Source organism: Myotis daubentonii, chromosome 20 (genome assembly GCF_963259705.1).
Source record: "Myotis daubentonii chromosome 20, mMyoDau2.1, whole genome shotgun sequence".
NCBI classification, from domain to species: Eukaryota; Metazoa; Chordata; class Mammalia; order Chiroptera; family Vespertilionidae; genus Myotis; species Myotis daubentonii.
In genome coordinates, this window is record NC_081859.1 from 5,699,562 (window position 1) to 5,718,790 (window position 19,229).

The following is a 19,229-nucleotide window of genomic DNA, read 5'->3' on the forward strand; positions in this document are numbered from 1 at the left end:
GAGAGGAGTGCGTGTGCTGTGCTCTCCGGGATAAATTATTTTTAAAAATCAGAACAAAGGCTGTTCCTCTCTCCAAGCTTCTGGCCAGTTTCCAGGTACATGGGGCGGAAGGATAAATAACCTGCTAGCCCCTCCCTTCCTGGTGCCTTTGTAGTGCTAACAAGTGGAAGACGTAAATGAGAAAGAAAAAGGCCCAAAAAACTCTTAGATCACTGTCCTTGATCCAGAAAAAGAGCCGTGCCATGGAAACAGGACCGCTCAGAGAAATGGAAAGTACCAAGAAACAAAACAAACAGCGTTTACTCACAGAATCATTATGCTCAATGTGGACTAAATGAATACAGTATATGCCAGTCAAGAAAGGAGTAATTCTTGTGAAGTTAAAAACTTCGAGAGAAACAACATATATTCGCATATTTTATTTACTGACCTCTTTGAAACATGTCAAAATTCATATGGCTAATAGAACTTTCCATGTTAAAATGCTGCTCAATACAACGAATTCCTAACAAAAAATATTTTAATGTAGGAATCAACATATGAACATTACATTACTTGGTAAAATTCAGGTTACAGATATAAGATAAATATCAAATAATATTCTTCTGGCTTAATGGAAACCTAACAGTTGTGATGGTCGTGTTTAACCCCTTGGTTCGGTAATGAGAGGAATGGGCAGGGGTATCGAAGAGGTATGAGGTACGCAGAGATTTAACATGACAACAGTTATGTTAAATAACATAACAGTTCGCATAATCCTTAGCCCTTCTGAGCAAGTCCACATGGGAAATCTGTGACAAATGCCCTGTAATGTGGTGGCTTCCATCTATCAGTGAGCATTCTGTTCATGTGTTTTAAGCACTGAGAACTAGATTCAAAGTTTGCTCAACAAGCTTATAATACTAATAATCCCTTATATGAAAAAATAGTTTAAATTTGCAAAGTTCAAGATAAAGCATACTTGTTTTCATAATTACTTTTAGATACAATTGAGACTCACTCTACTGTACATAATCAGTATGTGCAGTTAATTCTAGTTACCATATTTTATATTTGTTGGTCACCAACTGCACAAATGTTATGCCCCAAAAGAAATGATCAACCCAGCAAAATGGTTACATTTATTTTTTTTAAAGACAAATAAACTAAACTTAAGGAAGAATAGGCTTTTCCTGATATCTCATTTTCAAATTATTGCTACAAACTTACCGAAAGAAATAATTACATATTTTTCCCCAGCATCAAATAATCTGCAGAAAGTTTCCAAGATAGACACATTTCTTGTTCCATTTCCAAAAATAAATAAAGGCTTTCTAACTGAAAGCATTTGCATTCTTCGCTCTCTAGAGTAAACATAAGAAGCAAAGTACAAAAAAAATGGTCTCTTGGCTTCTGAATAGTTACAGTAAGAATTTTCTGTCGCAACACTGCCTCAAATTCAAAAGAGATTTACTTCCTAAGAGCATGGCAAGCAGTCCTCATCTCAAACCAGTCAGTCCGTTTCCATGGCAACACTGCGGGATTCCTTGGCTACCATAAGTCGCATCAGTTGACTGTGGAATTTCTCAATCTTCTTTACATCTTGAGCTTGGTCTGTTCTGTACACCAGACACTGTCAGAAATTTTAAAAGTACACGTTAACTATGCAAAAGCAGATGATCAACCGTGTACCAGATGTGTGACTGGGTAAAAGTGTGAGTCCTTGCTAACGCTGTGCTGCTCTCTTCTCTCTGGAGGTCATACTAAGAAAATCACATCCACGTTTCCAAGCCTCCAGTAATTACATTCCTTAAGTCTGTCACTGCTGTGGATAAAACACTGCATGAACTCTCTCAGAAACTCAAGCAACATGTTAAATAAATACTGCTGTGGTCTTATGAGAACTCTTGAGCTTTAAATTAACACAGGAAAGACAAGAGCTTAGGGGGGTGAGGGTGGAGTGATGAGGAGCCACTAAAGGTTTTAAGGCGGTTATAACAATCAAACTCGCATTTTTGAAACCACTCCAGCAGCAGTCTAGGACGACTGAAGGGGGAACTGGAAGCAGGGAGTCAGGAGACTATTCTAAGAGTCCAGGCAAGTGATGATGACAAGATCCTAACCTTGGAGAGTAACAGTGAAGATGGAGAGTTCACGACAGGAAATAAATGAGGGACCTCGAACCCCCAACCCCCAAATGCCTAGACAAGTGTACAGAATGTACCAGAGGTTCAAGGTTTTAGGAAGGAACCACATGATCCACAAGCATGAAGTGGAACTGAAACCAGGCCACAGGAGCCCGTGGGAGAAGTGGCGAAGTGTTCCGTTCCGGACAGGCTGGCTGTGAGGAGAGCTGAGGTGAGGACGCTCAGCTCAGAACTAGTCAGGAGTCAGAAAACCATGCGAGTTAAATGTACAAAATTGAAGAGACAGCTGCAGGCAGTACTGCACTTAATCACTGAACAGATTACTCCACCAGTGGTTTCAAAAGACAACCAAGGACAGAGTCCTGGAGAAATCAGCCTTGCTGGGGGCACATCAGCGAAGCCATGAGTAAAGAATGAAACAAGCAGAGAACAAAAAAATTTTTTTTACAAGAAAAAGATAAAATGGAGCCACAGACACCAAAATAATGATTTCCACGAGAGTGGCTTTCTGTATCAAAAGCAGCCAGGAGGTCAAGTAAAGTAGGAAGCGAGGAGACTTCTGGGCTTGAGAACTACGGAAGGTGCTGTGGGCTGCACCAAGAGCAGCTGCAGTGGCGGGAGCAGCTGCAGGGGAGGGAGCAGCTGCAGGGGAGGGAGCACCGCGTGCAGAAAGCATGTGGCAGAGGCACGGAGTGAAGGGGATGGAGGAAGTGGCAAGAGCGAGCAGACAGGGAAGGAGAAAGATGTAACTGTAAAACCTGTATCTTGTGTTCAAATACCATCACTTACTTCTCATGTGCCCATAGAGAACCTTTGTCCCCTTATATCCAGCTCTGGCCTCTATATTCCTCTTGATTAAGGTCCAAATAGAGCAATTATTAAACTCCACCCGCATGCTATCTTAATGAAGTTGAATTAATTCCTCAAGAGCCTATGAAAGTAGCTTCTAATCTAGAATGTGGTTCTTGACTTCGGAATGAAATGCAAAGTAAGAGTCCTAATGGGCAATCTGCATAAATCCTATGTAATTTTAAACAAATTATTAACTCCAACAAATCTGAAAGTGTGCAACAAATAAAAAAAATGTATACTTACAACTAAATCATCTGTTACTTTAATACACAAACTCCCATCAGAATGCCTATATTTGAGAACCACACGTGCCTGAAACAAAAAAAAAGTATGTATTTAGAAACAGTGAAGTCAGAAGATCTTTCTCATAAATAGTTTAGTCTTCAGGTTGGCTAAAACGATCCTTTAGAATAGACACCTTTACTGTAAACTTATTGAAATGAGGTAGACACACAGCATTCTAGTTCATTTCTATTGCTACAATTTATTTTGTAAAGAGATTTAAGGTGGTTTGGCATTTCCAGCAATAAAAACATTTACTGAAGGGCATCCAAGCATGCCACCTCCCAACAGCCACGGTGGCATAAGGACTGTATGAGCCGCAGGCAATAGGCTCTGCCTTTTTCGCTAATAGCAGGACATAAATCAGCCCAGTAAAGGGGACACAACTGTCCCCTCTCCTTACACAGGATTCTTATCTGCACAACAAACTAATCAGCCATTATTTACCACACATTTTCCCATCACCTTCCCATTAAGTTACACCCCCTCCCAGGAACCCCAAACCCCCTTTTCTTTTTCTAGCCTCCGTTCTGCACTCCATCAGCCTCTGTTAAGCTGGTCTATAGGCTCCTATTTCTGCCTCCTCCTGTTTCTTCATGAACTCCAGTTCATGGGTAGTGTTTCCCTTTGATAATCTGTCTTTTGTCAGGTTAGTCTGCGGGGCCCCAACATTAAACCTAAGGGGAACACTAAACCAACCGTCAGCCACAGAGGAATGATGGGAAAAAAAGGGGGTGGGGGTGGGGACACACACAGCAGAAATGGCTAGTTCAGTCCAAATCTTCCTCTGGAAGCCAGTTCGCACTCTCCCTCCCCCATGGCTCAGGAGGTGCACTGAGGCTAACGTATTCAGCAAAATCATGTGTTTATAGCAATGCCGCATGACGCATCGTTACCAAAAAGCAGAATTCTGCCTTGAGAAGAAGTCTCCATCAACAGTTTTCCCAAATCTAGAATAACTCTTATATCAAGAGCCATGCTACACAAAAATCTAACACAAGTTTTAGACTGTGTTTTTTGTTGTTCAATCTACACTAATAAAAGAGAAAAATGGTAATTGGCATACGACGATACCCTTTTCATTGGCTAATCAGGGCTATATGCAAATTAACTGCTAACTATGATTGGCAGTTAACTGCCAACAAGATGGCGGTTAACTGCCAACAAGATGGCGGCTAATTTGCATATGTAGGCACAATGCAGGGAGGCGAAAGGGAAAGCAGGAAGAAGCCCCCTGCCACTGACAGTGATCGGAAACCCAGGGGGGAGCTAAGAGCTGGGGGGCAGGGCAAAGGCAGCCCTGGGGCCGCCTTTGCCCTGCCCCCCAGCCATGATCGGAGAATCAGGTGCCTTTGCCGCCCTGGCCAGTGATAGCAGGAAGTAGGGGTGGAGCCAGCGATGGGAGCTGGGCACGGTCGAAGCTGGCAGTCCCGGGAGCTAGGGGTCCCTTGCCTGGGCCTAAAGCGGAGCCCACGATCGCGGGGCCGCTGCAGCTGCGGGTCCCCGCTGCCCGGGCCGGACGCCTAGGCCAGAGGCGTTAGGCCTGGGCAGGCGCGGAGCCTGCAACCACAGGGAGCTGGGGGTCCCCTGCCCAGGCCTGACACCTCTGCCGGAGGCCTCAGGCCTGGTCAAGGGGCTGATCCGGTGATTGGTGATCGGAGGGTGATGAGGGTCAACTCCTCTGGCCGAGGCATCAGGCCTGGGTGGGGGGCGGAGCCGGGGATTGGGGGGATATGATGGTCCCCTTGCCCAGGCCTGAAGCCTGGGTCAGAGGCGTCAGGCTTGGGCGGGGGGCGGAGCAAGCGATCAGAGGCAGATGGGGGTCCCCTGCCCAGGCATGATTCCTGGGCCAGAGGCCTCAGGCCTGGGCGGGGGCCAGAGCCAGTGATCGGGGGGGAGATGGGGGTCCCCTGTCCAAGCCTAACACTTCTGGCGGAGGCGTCAGGCCTGGGCAAGGGGCCGATCAGGTGATCAGAGGGTGATGGGGGTCAATGCCTGAGGGCTCCCAGTATGTGAGAGGGGGCAGGCTGGGCTGAGGGACGCTACCCGCCCCCCCCCCCAGCCAGTGCACGAATTTCGTGCACCGGGCCCCTAGTATTATATAATTAGTAGCCATGAACATAGTTTAGAAATTAGCATATTTCCATAAAAGACATTTCCCAAGAGTTTACAATTTCCATGAACATTATTTTATTTCTTTAAATGATGAATTCATAATAACGTATTAGTTTTTTGCTAACCAGTATGAATAATTCGTAGCTCGTTGTTTGAAAAACTGCTAAGTATCTATAAGCTAAAACAGTGCAGTACCAGAAGCCTCAAGACAATTCTGCCAACTGCATCCTAAGGCTCCTCGAGCTGTAACCTGCAGACCTTCCCATTATGCTCTCTGCTCTCCTGGGACTGGAACAGTCACCCCATCCCTGGAGGTCTGTCTTGGCGAGGGAGGAAAGGGAGTCAGCAAGCACTTAGGCAGATATAAATAATAATTAGGTTAATTGTCTTAGATTACCTGACGCTATTTATTGAACTGTTAGATTCAGTCTTACATGTTTAACAAATGTCAATTCTCCAGAAACACAATGAAACTTTAAAATGCGATGACAACTATGTGAAGTTTCAAGTCTTGGTTTAAAGAACGCTCGCTGCCTCATTAGGAGAAATGAGAGTTAAAGGGTCAGAGTGTTCCTGTAAGCGGGTTCATGTTGTAATGTGGGGGCATCTTCAGTTGCCAACTCAGATGCCAGAGGAGAGAGAAATCAGGATGCTTACTCTCCCACAACTTTGGTTCTACCAACCAGAACCAACAAAGCACAAAAAAGCATGAGTAAGTCCCAGAGGAAGGCCTGCAGGTAAAATGCTGAGAAAGTTGAGCGACTAGACTGGGGGAGGGGATGCGCTTTGGAAATATGTTTTTCTTTTAGGGAAGAAGGTGGCTAAAGGCTAAGGACACAGGCTGAGTGAGCCAGTGACCGCTGTGCTCCTGAGCCAGAGCTGAGGGCGGTGGAAAGGGGGCGACAAAGCCAGGGAGCCTGCAGAGGGGTCAGGCCACAGCTGGAAGGCTGGACCTGATCCAGCCACCAAGAAGAGCTGGTTTTTCAGCAGAAAATGGGAGGGCTGGGTGTCTGTGTTGTGTAGACAGTTGTGGGGTTAAGCGTGAAGGAGGCTCACAAGGCAGCCGACCACAGGTCCACCTCCAGTCAGAGCGACGTCAGAGAGGAGGGGAAGGGACCTGCACCAGCTACAGGTTCACTGCGGTCGGGGAGAGAGAGCATACTCAGAGAGTTCAGACAAAACTTTTTAAAAAAATTTTTTTTATTGATTTCAGAGAGGAGGGGAGAGGGAGAGCGATAGAAACATCGATGAGAGAGAATCATGGATCGGCTGCCTCCTGCACGCCCCCATGGGGAATCGAGCCCACAACCCGGGCATGTGCCCTTGACTGGAATCGAACCCGGGACCCTTCAGTCCACAGGCCGACGCTCTATCCACTGAGCAACACCAGTGAGGGCCTGACAGAACTTATTCACGTCTTTAGTCCTGGCGGGTAGAGGTACGGAGTTGGGGTTTAGAGTTCTGGGTTCAAACTGTCGCGTCCTCTTGGACTACGAATGCCATTTAAATGATCTAAGGGGGTTTCTTCATCTTCCAAAGGGGTGACCTGCTCACATAAATTATACATGTAAACATATGCAAAAAGCTTACCATACAAAAGGCACTCAATAAAACTGAAACTCACCCCCCCCATCCCCTCACCTCCCTGTAAAAAAAATTAATAAAAAACCAGTCGAAGGCTATCATGAAAACGCAGACTTTTTCAGGCCACTGGCATTTTCTGAGCTGCCACGTCCTCCCCCCTGCTTATTCTAGACACACTTCCATCACAGCAGGGCTCCATCGCATTGAGATGGGATGACATCGCATTGAGATGGGATGACATCGCATTGAGATGGGATGACGTCGCATTTAGATGGGATGACATCGCATTTAGATGGGATGGGAGCTTGTCTGCTCTTCACTCTGCTAAAATATTCTTAGTTTAGACAGCGCCCGGGACCCCTGGACAAACGTCCCTTCTCGTTTTCGCGGTACATGGCTTGAAGGAAGGAACAGACCCGAGAAGTCATCCAAACAGAGAAGCTAGGAACCGTGTCACCCACAAAGTACTCATTTAAATGAGCAAATAAGTCAGAAAGACATCTCACCCAATCGCTCATTGTCACCTTGTGGTAAAGAACGGAGCAAAACATTCTACAGCTCCTGGTTCCCTCCCAAGGTCTGGAGAGCTAGCAGGGCTTTTCGTTAACAAGCAGGGCTTTCGAGTGAGTTTTAGACGTGACCGCAAGACAAACCTTACTTAGCTTTTTATTTACTTATGCATTAAAAAATACTTTTATTGATTTCAGACAGGAAGGGAGAAATAGAAACATCCATGATGAGAATCATGGATCGTCTGCCTCCTGCTCGCCCCCTACTGGGGATCGAGCCCTTAACCCGGGCAGGTGCCCTGACCACGGATCGAACCCGGGACCCTTCAGTCCGCAGGCCGACGCTCTACCCAGAGCCAAACCGGCCGGGGCGATCCTCAGCTTTTAAAAGAATGACCTAACTTCTGTAGGGGGAGGAGGGGCGGAGCTGAATGAAGCCACAGGCCCCCCTAAAACTGTCTGCAAACCTTGCCGTTCAAGTGCATCGTGCTGAGGAACAGGTGCCAGCACCCCCACACCCTCCATCTGATGAAACAGCACTAGTCTCAGGGGCGTCGATGCCTCCAAACTGGGGGGGTTTTCAAGCACGTTTCGGCGGTGTCAGAAAAAAATAAAATGAAATAACCGTTTTATTGGACCCGAGGCACCCCAACGCCCTGGCGCAGGGGGAAATGGGCAGCCGATCCAGGGACAGGAAGTGAAGCTGCGGGGGAGGGGCCCGGCCCTTAGAGACACGTAAACCCACAAAGGTCCTCGGGGGTTCGGGGCGGAGAAAGGCCGGCGGCGGAGCGGCTTAGGGCCCCGGAAGGACCCCGATTCTTGCCCATTTCGAGGCCTGACCGGGCCGTTCACCGGAGAGGAGGCAGGAGGAACGGTGGGACGTGGAGGGATCCGTCTCTCTCCACCCCGGTCCCCCTCCCCGGTGCGGAGCAGCCTCCGGGGCCGGGCGGGCGGCCGGGGAGACCCCCGACCTGGGGTTGGGGCTGCGGCCAGAGGCACCGGCCCGCGGGCCACTTACCCTCATGGGGTCGGCGAGGTAGAGCTTCTCGGCCGCGCGACTGAACTCCTCCCAGGTCTGGAACTGCGGCATCGTGGGCCCGCGGCGGAACCGGACGGGGAGGCAAGGCCGGGACCGGAGCGGCGCGACCCGGCCCACCTACCTTCCTACCTCCCGCCGCCGCCACCACCCGACACCCGGGCCCAGCCGACTAAGATGGTTGCGACCTCGCACCAACGCCTCGTTTCATTGGACAGCCCCTGACCAATGAGAAGCAGGGTTGTTGCTAGGGGCGGGGCCCGAGCATGTGATGGGGGAGGAGCCCAGAGCAGTCGAGAGCAGGGAGGCAGCTGGCCGCTCCCACAGCGCCCCCTGCAGGATTGGAGGAACGTCCGTCCCGCCGCCCTGTGCGCAATGGTAAAAGGCCCAGGTTCCATCAACACCACCACAGTCCAGTAAGGAGAGGGGAGACATAAACGCAAGAGTGCAACCGAAAGCTCTTTATTATTATTATTATTTTTTAAAAAAATATTTTTATTGATTGATTTCAGAGAGGAAAGGAGAGGGAGAGAGAGAAACATCAATGATGAGAGAGAATCACTGATTGGCTGTCTCCTGCACGTTCCCCACTGGGGATCGAGCCTGCAACCCAGACATGTGCCCTTGACAGGAATGGAACCTGGGACCCTTCAGTCCGCAGGTGGACACTCTATCCACTGAGCCAAACCAGCTAGGGCAAGCTCTTTATTTTTTAATTGGATTTATTGGGGCGACATCCTATCTAATAAAAGAGAAAAATGGTAATTGGCGTACAACGATACCCTTTTCATTGGCTAATCAGGGCTATATGCAAATTAACTGCCAACTAAGATTGGCAGTTAACTGCCAACAAGATGGCGGTTAATTTGCATATGTAGGCACAATGCAGGGAGGCGAAAGGGAAAGCAGGAAGAAGCCCCCTGCCACTGACAGTGATCGGAAACCCAGGGGGGAGCTAAGAGCTGGGGGGCAGGGCAAAGGCGGCCCTGGGGCCGCCTTTGCCCTGCCCCCCAGCCATGATGGGAGAATCAGGTGCCTTTGCTGCCCTGGCCAGTGATAGCAGGAAGTAGGGGTGGAGCCAGCGATGGGAGCTGAGCACAGTCGAAGCTGGCAGTCCCGGGAGCTAGGGGTCCCTTGCCTGGGCCTAAAGCGAAGCCCACGATCGCGGGGCCGCTGCAGCTGCGGGTCCCTGCTGCCCGAGCCAGACGCCTCAGCCAGAGGCGTTAGGCCTGGGCAGGGGTGGAGCCTGCAACCGCAGGGAGCTGGGGGTCCCCTGCCCAGGCCTGACACCTCTGCCAGAGGCCTCAGGCCTGGTCAAGGGGCCGATCCGGTGATTGGTGATCGGAGGGTGATGAGGGTGAACTCCTCTGGCCGAGGCATCAGGCCTGGGTGGGGGGCGGAGCCGGGGATTGGGGGGATATGATGGTCCCCTTGCCCAGGCCTGAAGCCTGGGTCAGAGGTGTCAGGCTTGGGCGGGGGGTGGAGCCAGCGATCAGAGGGAGATGGGGGTCCCCTGCCCAGGCAGGATTCCTGGGCCAGAGGCCTCAGGCCTGGGCGGGGGCCAGAGCCAGTGATCAGGGGGAGATGGGGGTCCCCTGTCCAAGCCTGACACCTCTGGCGGAGGCGTCAGGCCTGGGCAAGGGGCCGATCAGGCGATCGGAGGGTGATGGGGGTCTACGCCTCTGGCCGAGGCATCAGGCCTGGGCTGGGGGCAGAACCAGTGATGGGGGGAAATGAGGGTCCCCTGCCCAGGCCTGATGCCTCTGTCAGAGGCGTCAGGCCTGGGCAAGTGGCCAATCCTGCGATTGGAGGGTGATGGGGGTCAACGCCTGAGGGCTCCCAGTATGTGAGAGGGGGCAGGCTGGGCTGAGGGACACTCCCCCCCCCCCCACACACACACCCAGTGCACGAATTTCGTGCATCGGGCCCCTAGTTGGTTAATAATACAAGTATACAGGTTTTAAGTCTACCACTCCATCATCCATCATCCGTGCATTGCGTCATGTGTTCACCACATGCCTCCGAAAACTTGATATCCCTTATGTCAGGGTCAGTGGACCACGAGAGAAGAATGATCACCTGTGGGTCAGGGGGATCCAGGCCCCTGTTAGATCTGCTGTGCATGTCATGTGACAGGTGTTTAGGGAAGGGGGGTGAGGTGGGGGGGAAGGGGATAAAAGGGGGAAAGAAGAGCCAGGAAAGAAGCCAAATCAATGCTTAGGCCAGGATAAGAAATTAGAGCTTTGTCCTCTAGGCAATGGGGTAGCCTAGAAGGGTGTCATTCTCTAATGACGTTTATTGAGGCACAGTTTACATGCAATGGGACGTTTTGGTTTTAAATGCCCAGTTGGATGCATTTTTGACAAATGTACCCACTGAGTATATACCCCGTATGCCCACTACCGCAATCCAAACACGGACTATTTCTTCACCTCCCAGATGTTCCCTAATGTCAAACTCAAAGGCTAACGCCAGCCAAAAAAAACGTGGCATGTGGCCCGCGGGCCGCGAGTTTGACACGCTTGCTCTACAGTCTTGCTGGGTTCCCACGTCCACCTCCAGGCCGTGTGACTCCTGGGTTTCTGCCTAGTGCAGAATTCCTCCCAGGGCTTCCGATTCATGTATCCACATGCCTGCCTGGGCCCGGGCTCACCCCGGGGTTCAATTTTGGGGAGCTGGAACAATTCCTCAGCAAACTGAAGCAACGTATACGCAATCCGCGTGCTGCCTCCACTTTCACTTGTTTCACTATCGCCATTGGCAACGTCTTAGCCACTCATCACCTGGATCCGCCTGCCAGGAGTTCAGGAACTCTGTGTTGCAGGCCTTTCGCGGGCCAGTCATTGTGCGGGGCGAAGTGCTTACAAGCTAAGGAGGTCGGGGCAGAGGAAATCAGGCCGACTCCCCAGTCCCTGTCATTGAAGACAGAGGAGGGCGGGAGGGCAGGTCTCAGCCACAGGGCTTGGCAGTGCCTGCGTTCCTTTTTCCTCGCCTCTATCTTTTCCCAGAGGAGGAAAGTTCTGTTGTTGAGACACAGAGAAATGACGGGTTGTTTTTGAATTCTCCTTCCTGGAGCTTTCCGCCCCTTTGTGCAGTTCTCGGCTGTCTTCCCCAAACTGTCAGAGCCAGAGCTGTTCTAGACTCGGAACAAGGGTGGGCTCTTATGGGGATTCTGATATTCATCGTCACCATCGTGCCAGGAGCGCCTGCCTGCACCCACGAGGCTAGGAGTCCAAGAGGCCCTGTGCCCCGTGCCTTCCCAGGTTTCATGGACTCAATGCTGGCAGCCAGGGGGCGGGGGGGGGGGGGGGGCAGACCTGGTAAGGGGAGCCAGCCCAGGAACCGGTTTGCCCAGCAGTCGCGTCCAGATGGGGAGGGAAGCATTCCGACAGGGAGCGGGTCTGGCCCAGCGTCCAGCGGAGGGCAGTGGTGCGCCGACAGTCGCATGGAGACGCCCGGTCTCCCTGAAGGAAATCGTCCCTGGGGGCCCGCACCCCTCGCTTAGCTGGTGGGTGGTGGTGGGTTTGGTTGCCTTTTGCTCAATCCCTTCCTTTGGGGACAGAGCCTGGGCTCTTGTTTGATCGGCGGGAACTTCCCAGCCAGTTGAACTCATGGCGTACTTATTGTTAAAAATATATATTTTATTGATTTTTTACAGACAGGAAGGGAGAAGGATAGAGAGTTAGAAACATCGATGAGAGAGAAACATCGATCAGCTGCCTCCTGCACACCCCCCACTGGGGATGTGCCTGCAACCAAGGTACATGCCCTTGACCGGAATCGAACCTGGGACCCTTCAGTCCGCAGGCTGACGCTCTAGCCACTGAGCCACACCAGTCAGGACATGGCGTACTTACTGAGCACCTCCTCCATGTCAGTCACCTCACCAGGGGGGCTATAGTGCAAGCAGAGGTGCTCATGTGCTCCTGAGGGGGTGGGGGGAGCCGTGAGACAAGTTTGCAAACAAGCCAGAGGCAGAGATGGGCATTGATGGAGCACCCCCATGCGGCTCCCCCAGATCCTGTGACATGGGCCCTGGAGTTGCCCTGGAGTTGCAGAGGGGACAGCAAGGACAAGGACGACCTGGAGGCTGGGGGTGGGGCGGGACAGGGAGGGAGGGGGCGACAGCGGAGAGAGAAGTCACCCTAAGAAGCCAAGCGCCTTCCCAGAGCCCCCTGCAGGGGATCGGAGATCACAGGCTGCGCTGGCACCCTCATGCCACCCGCCCCCTAATAGCCATCCCCCCAGGTGCGACTCAGAGGGTCTCTCTCTGCCCCAGGTACACCCCGCCCCAGGAGCGCTGGCATTGCCATGCTCGGGGCAGGTGGGAGCCCTTCCAGGTGGGACAGATTGAAGCAGAACGAACACACCTCAAAAAACAACAGGCAACGATGCCTCCGATGCCTCGTCTTTTCCAAGGGTGTTTGCGGGAGAGCAGGCTCCCCCTGAGCCTCGGGGAGGGGAAAGACCACCCTCAGCGCTGCCTCCGGGGAGAGCCGGGCCAGGCCAGGTCACGCCCCGCCCAGCCCCACGCCTCCTCGGAGCTTGGGCCAAAGGACAAAGGTGGGGGCCCTGAGATTCCAGAGGCCCCCGGCTGGTCCATTTCATCTGAAACTGATTAAAATGAAATGCAAACCCAAGTCGACGGGGAAGAAGAGGTCAGGGTGCTGCCCCCACCTGCTCCCCTGCCTCCTCCTCCCTCAGCACCCTGTGCTCTGGCCCTGGCCGGGTCCCAGGGCATCTCAGATTTCCCACATGCCCATCAAGCCCGGAGAATGGCCCCATTGTCCGCCAGACCAACCAAAATAGCAGCATCTTCTGTTCTCTGCCTGGGGGAGATTCACTTCCAACCCCAAAGTCCCACAGGCGGACCACAATGGACGTTGTTGTTGCAGCAAATGCGCGATCCTGGGACAGATGCGGGGCAGGTAGTCGGAAAGCAGCCAGGGTGCTGGGTTGGGCTGCCGAGAGAGAACAATCAGGTAGTCACTCCGTTAACCCAATTAGCCCTCCCTGGCGGGAATTCTGTTACTCAGCAAAGACAGCAGGTGGGCACGGTGGGCAAGGTGGAGAAAGGGGGCGACCAATTGGTGGGGGCTGATGCGGGCAGGGAAGTGGGAAGTGGGGATTGATGCTGGAACCAGAGTACTAGGAATAAGGTTCAGCTATTTCTAGACTGTGAAATGCTATTTTTATCGTTTTTGAAGCGGTCTGGGTGTTTTTTTTTTTAACCAGGCCCTGGAGCTTTGGGATGAATGGTGTTCACATTAATTAATAAATCAGATGACATCTCTACTCGCAGCAGGCTCTGCTGTGGAAGCTCTCTGGGTGGCCTGAGAAACGGTGACTGTGGACTCTTTAAAGAAAAGAGACCACAGTCACCATTTTTTTTTTAAAAAAAAAGTCTTTTTATTGATTTCAGAGAGGAAGGGAGAGGGGGAGAGAGAGAGAAACATCAATGATGAGAGAGAATCATGGATCAGTTGCCTCCTGCACGCCCCCTACTGGGCATTGAGCATGCAACCCGGGCCTGTGCCCCGACCGGGAATGGAACCGAGACCTCCCGGTTCATAGGCCGATGCTCAACCCCTGACCACGCTGGCCGTGACTGACTGTGGATTCTTGATTGATCACAACTGTCATGTCCCCAGTCATTCAGTCCAACAAGCCAGTCAACACGTCCTGAGCATCTGCCTGGGACTCACTTGGGTTTTGTGAAGGGAGGGGAGAGGGCGATGTATGTGTGCACCGCTGGCTACACTGAACGATTTTCACGATCGAGTCACAAAACTCCGCTGAGCAGGGAAGGTGAAGTGAGGGCAGGCGTCCGGAAAAGCTGCCCAGAGGACCTGGATTTTGGAAATCAAGGTCAGATTACGACCTTTGGGCGGAATGGCTTGGCTTTCTGGGTAGAGAGAGCGCGTGTGAGCAAAGGTACAGAGACTCGCTCTGAGCGAGCAGGCTCACCCCTTCCCTCCTGGGAGGCCGGGGTCCCCAGAACATGGTGGGCTTCCTGGCGGAGATGCCCAGAGTGACCAGTTAGGAAAGAGGGCATTGGAGTGAGCCGTGGCCACGGGCAACACGGGGAGCAAGGTTTTCCCACCCTCCTCCTTTTTAGAGGCCACGAGCGAAGGACTGGCCGCCTGGGGCTGCGGGAACCAGGCCACCCATCGCATCAGGAAGGGAGACAGGGAAAGCGACCAAGCTCCCAGCGCTGGGTGACTGTGGGAGGGCAGATGGAGAGATAAGCCAGCCCCCGGGGGAATCGGGGTTGATTGGGTGCCTGTCCGGCCTCCTTCCCCCTCAGACCCAGAGGCCATTGTCCCCCATCCTTCCCCCCCAGCCTCTCGCTCCATTATCACTCTCCCCACACGTCATCAGACGCTCACCCAGTTTCTCTCCTTTGCACTGTTCCCTTCTCACCATAGCCAGCCTTCCAGCCACAGCGAAAGGGAACCGGCGTACAACATGCAAAGCTTTTGTCTTCGGGACAAAGACGGGGTGTCCTGTGTCTCTTGTGTTTGACCAGTTGCAAGCCGGGGTGTCTGGTCGCTAGAGCTCCGGCCTGCTTCCCTGGGCTCCTCTTTACCGTCTGTCTGCGGGGATGCAGGGCCGGGAGGGGATGCAGGGCCGGGAGGGCGGCCGCTGACCTGTCACCGACCGCCCCGGGCAGGCCCGCTCTGTCCGTATTTGCTGATGGCCCGCATGAGACATTCGGGGACACTGCCTCCCACCGTCTGTAGGAAAACATTCTTCTTTAGCCTCAGCCCAGGGGGTGTCTGATCTCCAGAGAAGTCTAAGGCGTATGGGCTGAGGCCTATGGAACTGTCGTAGACACAGGGGTCAGGGTTGGGAAACGTGTCCATCTTGGCTTCCAGAACTCCTTTCTTCTAGGTGTGGGTCCCCAACCCAGCCTGATGGGCTCAGCCCACTCTCTCCATTTCCCATCGGAACCCTCCCAGGCCCGCCCTCCCCCTCTTCCTCCCTCTGCGAAGGGCCTGGATGGGGTCTGCGTGTGAATGGGTGGGGGATCGCTGCTCTCCCTGCACCCGTACCCACCCCATACCCGCCTGTTCTCAAAGCCCCGGCCCGAAGGCCCCCAGAACTGCCCGGGAACTGCAGCTGGTCCTTCTGGCCCTGGGGCTGCAAGGATGGCTCCCCCACTCCCTGCTCAGGCAAGTCCGGACCCCTGAGGCGACTGGGGTTGGGGAGGCTGACTCACTCGGGCAGGAGCCAGAGCCTGGTGCTGGGGGCACCCTTCAGGCCGTAGCTGCCTCCTCTCCAGCCAGGAAGAGACCATAGGTCTCAGGCTCACCCACGGGCGAGGTAGGGACACGATGTGGGGGGGGGGGGGGGCAAGGAAGTGCCCATCAGTGGGGTGTAGTGCCCAGACAGCTTCCCGGGGTCCATCTCCCAGCTCTGCTCAGCGAGCCCGGACAGAAATGGCCGTGGAGACCACCCTGACCTTGAAGCCCCCCAACTCCCCGGGCAGGAGGGCAGTCAGGGCAAGTGCCTGGCGATTGCTGTGTCATTTCCTGGTGCAGCTCCAGGTGGCCGATGCCGGGCCCTAGGCTCCAGCCAGACGCAGAGGCCAAGGGGGCCCGGGACACGGGTGCTTTGTAGCTACGGGCGGGCGTTGAACTCCTGCGCCCTGTCTCCGTGTCAGGATGCATTCCAGCTGCTGGGGACCGGCGCAGCCTTCTCTTGCCAGACAGACGTGGGCTTTTTTGGACCAGGGTGTGGGGGAAGCAGAGTTTTGGCAGGAGCCTGGGCAGCTGCGGCCAGGAGGAGGCCGCGGGAGATCAGGAGACCTGGTCATCGGTTTGCTTTTTGCTTTTTTTTCGGGCAAGGGGGACTCATGGCAGTGGAGAGAAGAAGACACAGGAGGAGATTGGTCTCCAGGACCAAGGCTACGCTGTCCCCAGCGAGTCCAGCACTTCCGGTCACATCTTGCCTTGCACATCTGGACTGGCTGCAACATGATGGTCTCCCGCCCGTGTTGCCCCCGACACAGCCATGAAGGTTTAACGCACTCAGGCCCCTGCTCAGCCGGGGGCACGCTAACGAGGCCTGGTCCAAGCTACGCCTGGTCGGCGCCGAGGCCAGGCGTCTTGGAACTTGGAGGCCTGCGTGATGGAGTTACCCAACTCCGGCTCCTCCAAGAATAGATTCTGCGGGGCCTGTGGCGAAGGCCTTCATGAACCGTTTTGTCATTTTCGGGCTGACTCATCGTTTCCCCCAGATAAGCGTGCGCTCTGGGCCGTTTCCAGGCCCCCCCATGCCTCCAGTTGGCCGTTTCTCCCAACCAGATGGCTCACATTACATCGCAATTTGCCATGTGCCACCCTTTGTTGTCGCATGTGCTGGACGGGTCCCAGCCTGAGCAGCTGATTCACTCGGATGGACGTTCTGGAAGCCCTCCCACCCCCCACATCTGCCTGGAAGCTGGGGAGCCGCTTCCCCGTTTTTTTGTGTGGGGGTCCTACTGAGTCTAGGCACAGACACAGAAGTGTGGTCCCGGGAGACTGGCGGGGACCCCAGGAACTCTGCACTGGGTCCTTCGGAGTCTGCGCTGCCTTGGGAGGGCCGGTTCCTCCCAGCCCGTCTAAGGATGGACTAGCTTGCAATCAGGGGCCTGTTTGTATGGCCGTTTAAATATCTTGGGTCACACCAGAGGGAAGAATTCATGACCAGTTTGAGCTCTGAGAGTTTAGAATGAAACAGTATGACTTCCCTCTGGCTTCCTTAGTTACTGGGATGTTACTTTCCCGGCTGGTTACTGGGCACAGACTGTGTGCCAGATACTGTGCTCAGGGCTTGGGAATAAGGATAAAAAAGGCAGTTCTTGGCCCAGCCGGTGTTGTTCAGTGGTTGAGCGTTGACCTATGAACCAGGAGGTCAGTGTTCGATTCCCGGTCAGGGCACATGTCCGGGTTGTGGGCTCCATCCCCAGTGTGGGGTCTGCAGGAGGCAGCCAATCAATGATTCTCTCATCATCATGGATGTTTCTATCTCCCTCTCCGTCTCCCTCTCCCTCTCCCTTCCTCTCTGAAATCAATAAAAGTACTTTATTTATTTATTTTTTTAAAAAAGAGGCAGTTCTTGCCTTCAAAGACTTGTAAATCTGAGACAGGCAGGCACTTACACCTAAGGAAGTGAGCGTGGATGTCACATGGCGAGCCCAGGCTCAGGGACCAGCCTGCCCGGGCCTGCACGCCTACAAGCAGGGTGGACTTCGGGCAGATGACTCACGGCTACGTGCACCCGTTTCCCCAGCGTAGAATGAGAATAGCGATGATGCCCACCTGCGTGTTCTATGAGGATTCCATTTGTGAATAGATTTAAAGTGCCTCGAACTGTGCCAGGAGTCGTGAGGACGGTGCCCATCTGAGAGACTGTAAAAGCTGTGGCATCCACGGGGCTAATTGGATGGGGATTTAAGAGGAAGGAAGGGTCATGGGTCAACCCCAGGATTCTAGGAGCTGGGCGTTGCAGCCAGGAAAGCTATACTTGAGTCCACAACTATATATAGAATTAACCTTGAATCTTGAATGATGGCTTTGGTCTGTTTTTTGTTTTGTTTTGTTTGTTTTGGGGATAACAATGTCTTCCCCTCCAACCTCATTGGGAGAAAGGAAGAGCACCCACATTTGAATCTACTGTGTACCAGGTGTCATTTGATTCAGAAGATGGAGAGAAATAACATAAGCCTGTGTTTTTATTTAAAAAAAATAAATACATTGTGAAGTGTAAGATACAGCAGCCAAGGGCATTGTGACTTTCTCTCTACGTTCTCCCACCCTCCTGGCCAGGGGCACGGATAACCGAGAGATGGCGGAGGAAGACACTTTGGTCCGACTTTCATCATAGCGGGTGCCGCTGCGGCCAGAGCTTTACTGTGAGCCAGAGGCTGTGCTCAGGACCGGTGGCCTGGGAGCACCCGGTGCAGAGGGACACGTGCTGAGCTTCTTAGAGGGAGAGTTTCATGGACGGTGCGGTCAGGTAGGTGGGGCACCCCCCCCACCCCCCTGCCCAGCGCAGACCCAGGTTCCTCCAGGTCCTGGGAGAGCTCATCTTCCAGGGGTGGGGGTCAGTGTCAGCCCCGCTGTTGGTTCACGGTCCCAAGCCGCCCGCCCACCCAGAGAGACTTCTTGGCGAGGGTTGCAGAGCTGGCCACTAGGATGGCAGGTGGGCTGGCCTGGCCGCAGTGGGGGGAGGGGGAGCGGGGAGGAGTCTGCCGCAGAGGTAGCAGCTGTGGGGCCTGTCTGGGAGCCGGGCCAACACTAACGGGATTACAACCCGATGCCCTGATAGTAGCCAGGAAGCTGTGAAATGAAATTTCAAGGACCCGACAGAGAGTCAGGGAGGGTGTGGGGTGACGGGGCTGCAGTGAGACTCTTGGGGGAAATGGGTCCATTTCTATGGCCCTCAATTAGTCCCTTTGAAGAACAGAAGCTCTTCCCTGGAGACCAGCCCCGGGCAGCTGTCCTCCACAGCTGGTCAGTTCTCGGAAGCCAGTGGCCTTGGGTGGGGACGAGAGAGGGTGCCCTGGCAGGGTGGTGGGGGACAGTGCAGTGCCATGAAGGAGTACGTGGGCTGGATGCCAGGGACCACAAAGCCATGCCCTGCCTCTCTTCTCAGCCTCTCCCGGGTCTCTGACAACCCTAGACGGCAAGGTCAAGATGGGACAACCTTATTGATTTCAGGGAGAGAGAGAGAGAGAGA

At 53.5% G+C, this 19,229-nt stretch overlaps 1 protein-coding gene across 1 annotated transcript; it reads right to left on the bottom strand.

The window, feature by feature from the left end:
• Positions 1–404: 404 nt before the first annotated feature.
• On the bottom strand, positions 405–8,702 carry SRP9 (signal recognition particle 9). The gene is made up of 3 exons (XM_059677779.1): positions 8,487–8,702; positions 3,222–3,290; positions 405–1,612 (listed from the first exon to the last, which is right to left on the bottom strand). The coding sequence occupies exons 1-3, from the start codon at positions 8,556–8,558 to the stop codon at positions 1,493–1,495; spliced, it is 261 nt and encodes an 86-aa protein (XP_059533762.1). The 5' UTR covers positions 8,559–8,702; the 3' UTR covers positions 405–1,492.
• Positions 8,703–19,229: the final 10,527 nt, after the last annotated feature.

Excerpts from the sequence above, each read along its gene's own strand:
- SRP9 (XM_059677779.1), bottom strand. The coding sequence starts at position 8,558 with ATGCCGCAGTTCCAGACCTGGGAGGAGTTCAGTCGCGCGGCCGAGAAG. Across the intron at positions 3,291-8,486 it reads ACCTCGCCGACCCCATGAGG|GCACGTGTGGTTCTCAAATA; the intron begins GTAAGTGGCCCG and ends TTTTTGTTTCAG. Across the intron at positions 1,613-3,221 it reads AAGTAACAGATGATTTAGTT|TGTCTGGTGTACAGAACAGA; the intron begins GTAAGTATACAT and ends AATTTCTGACAG.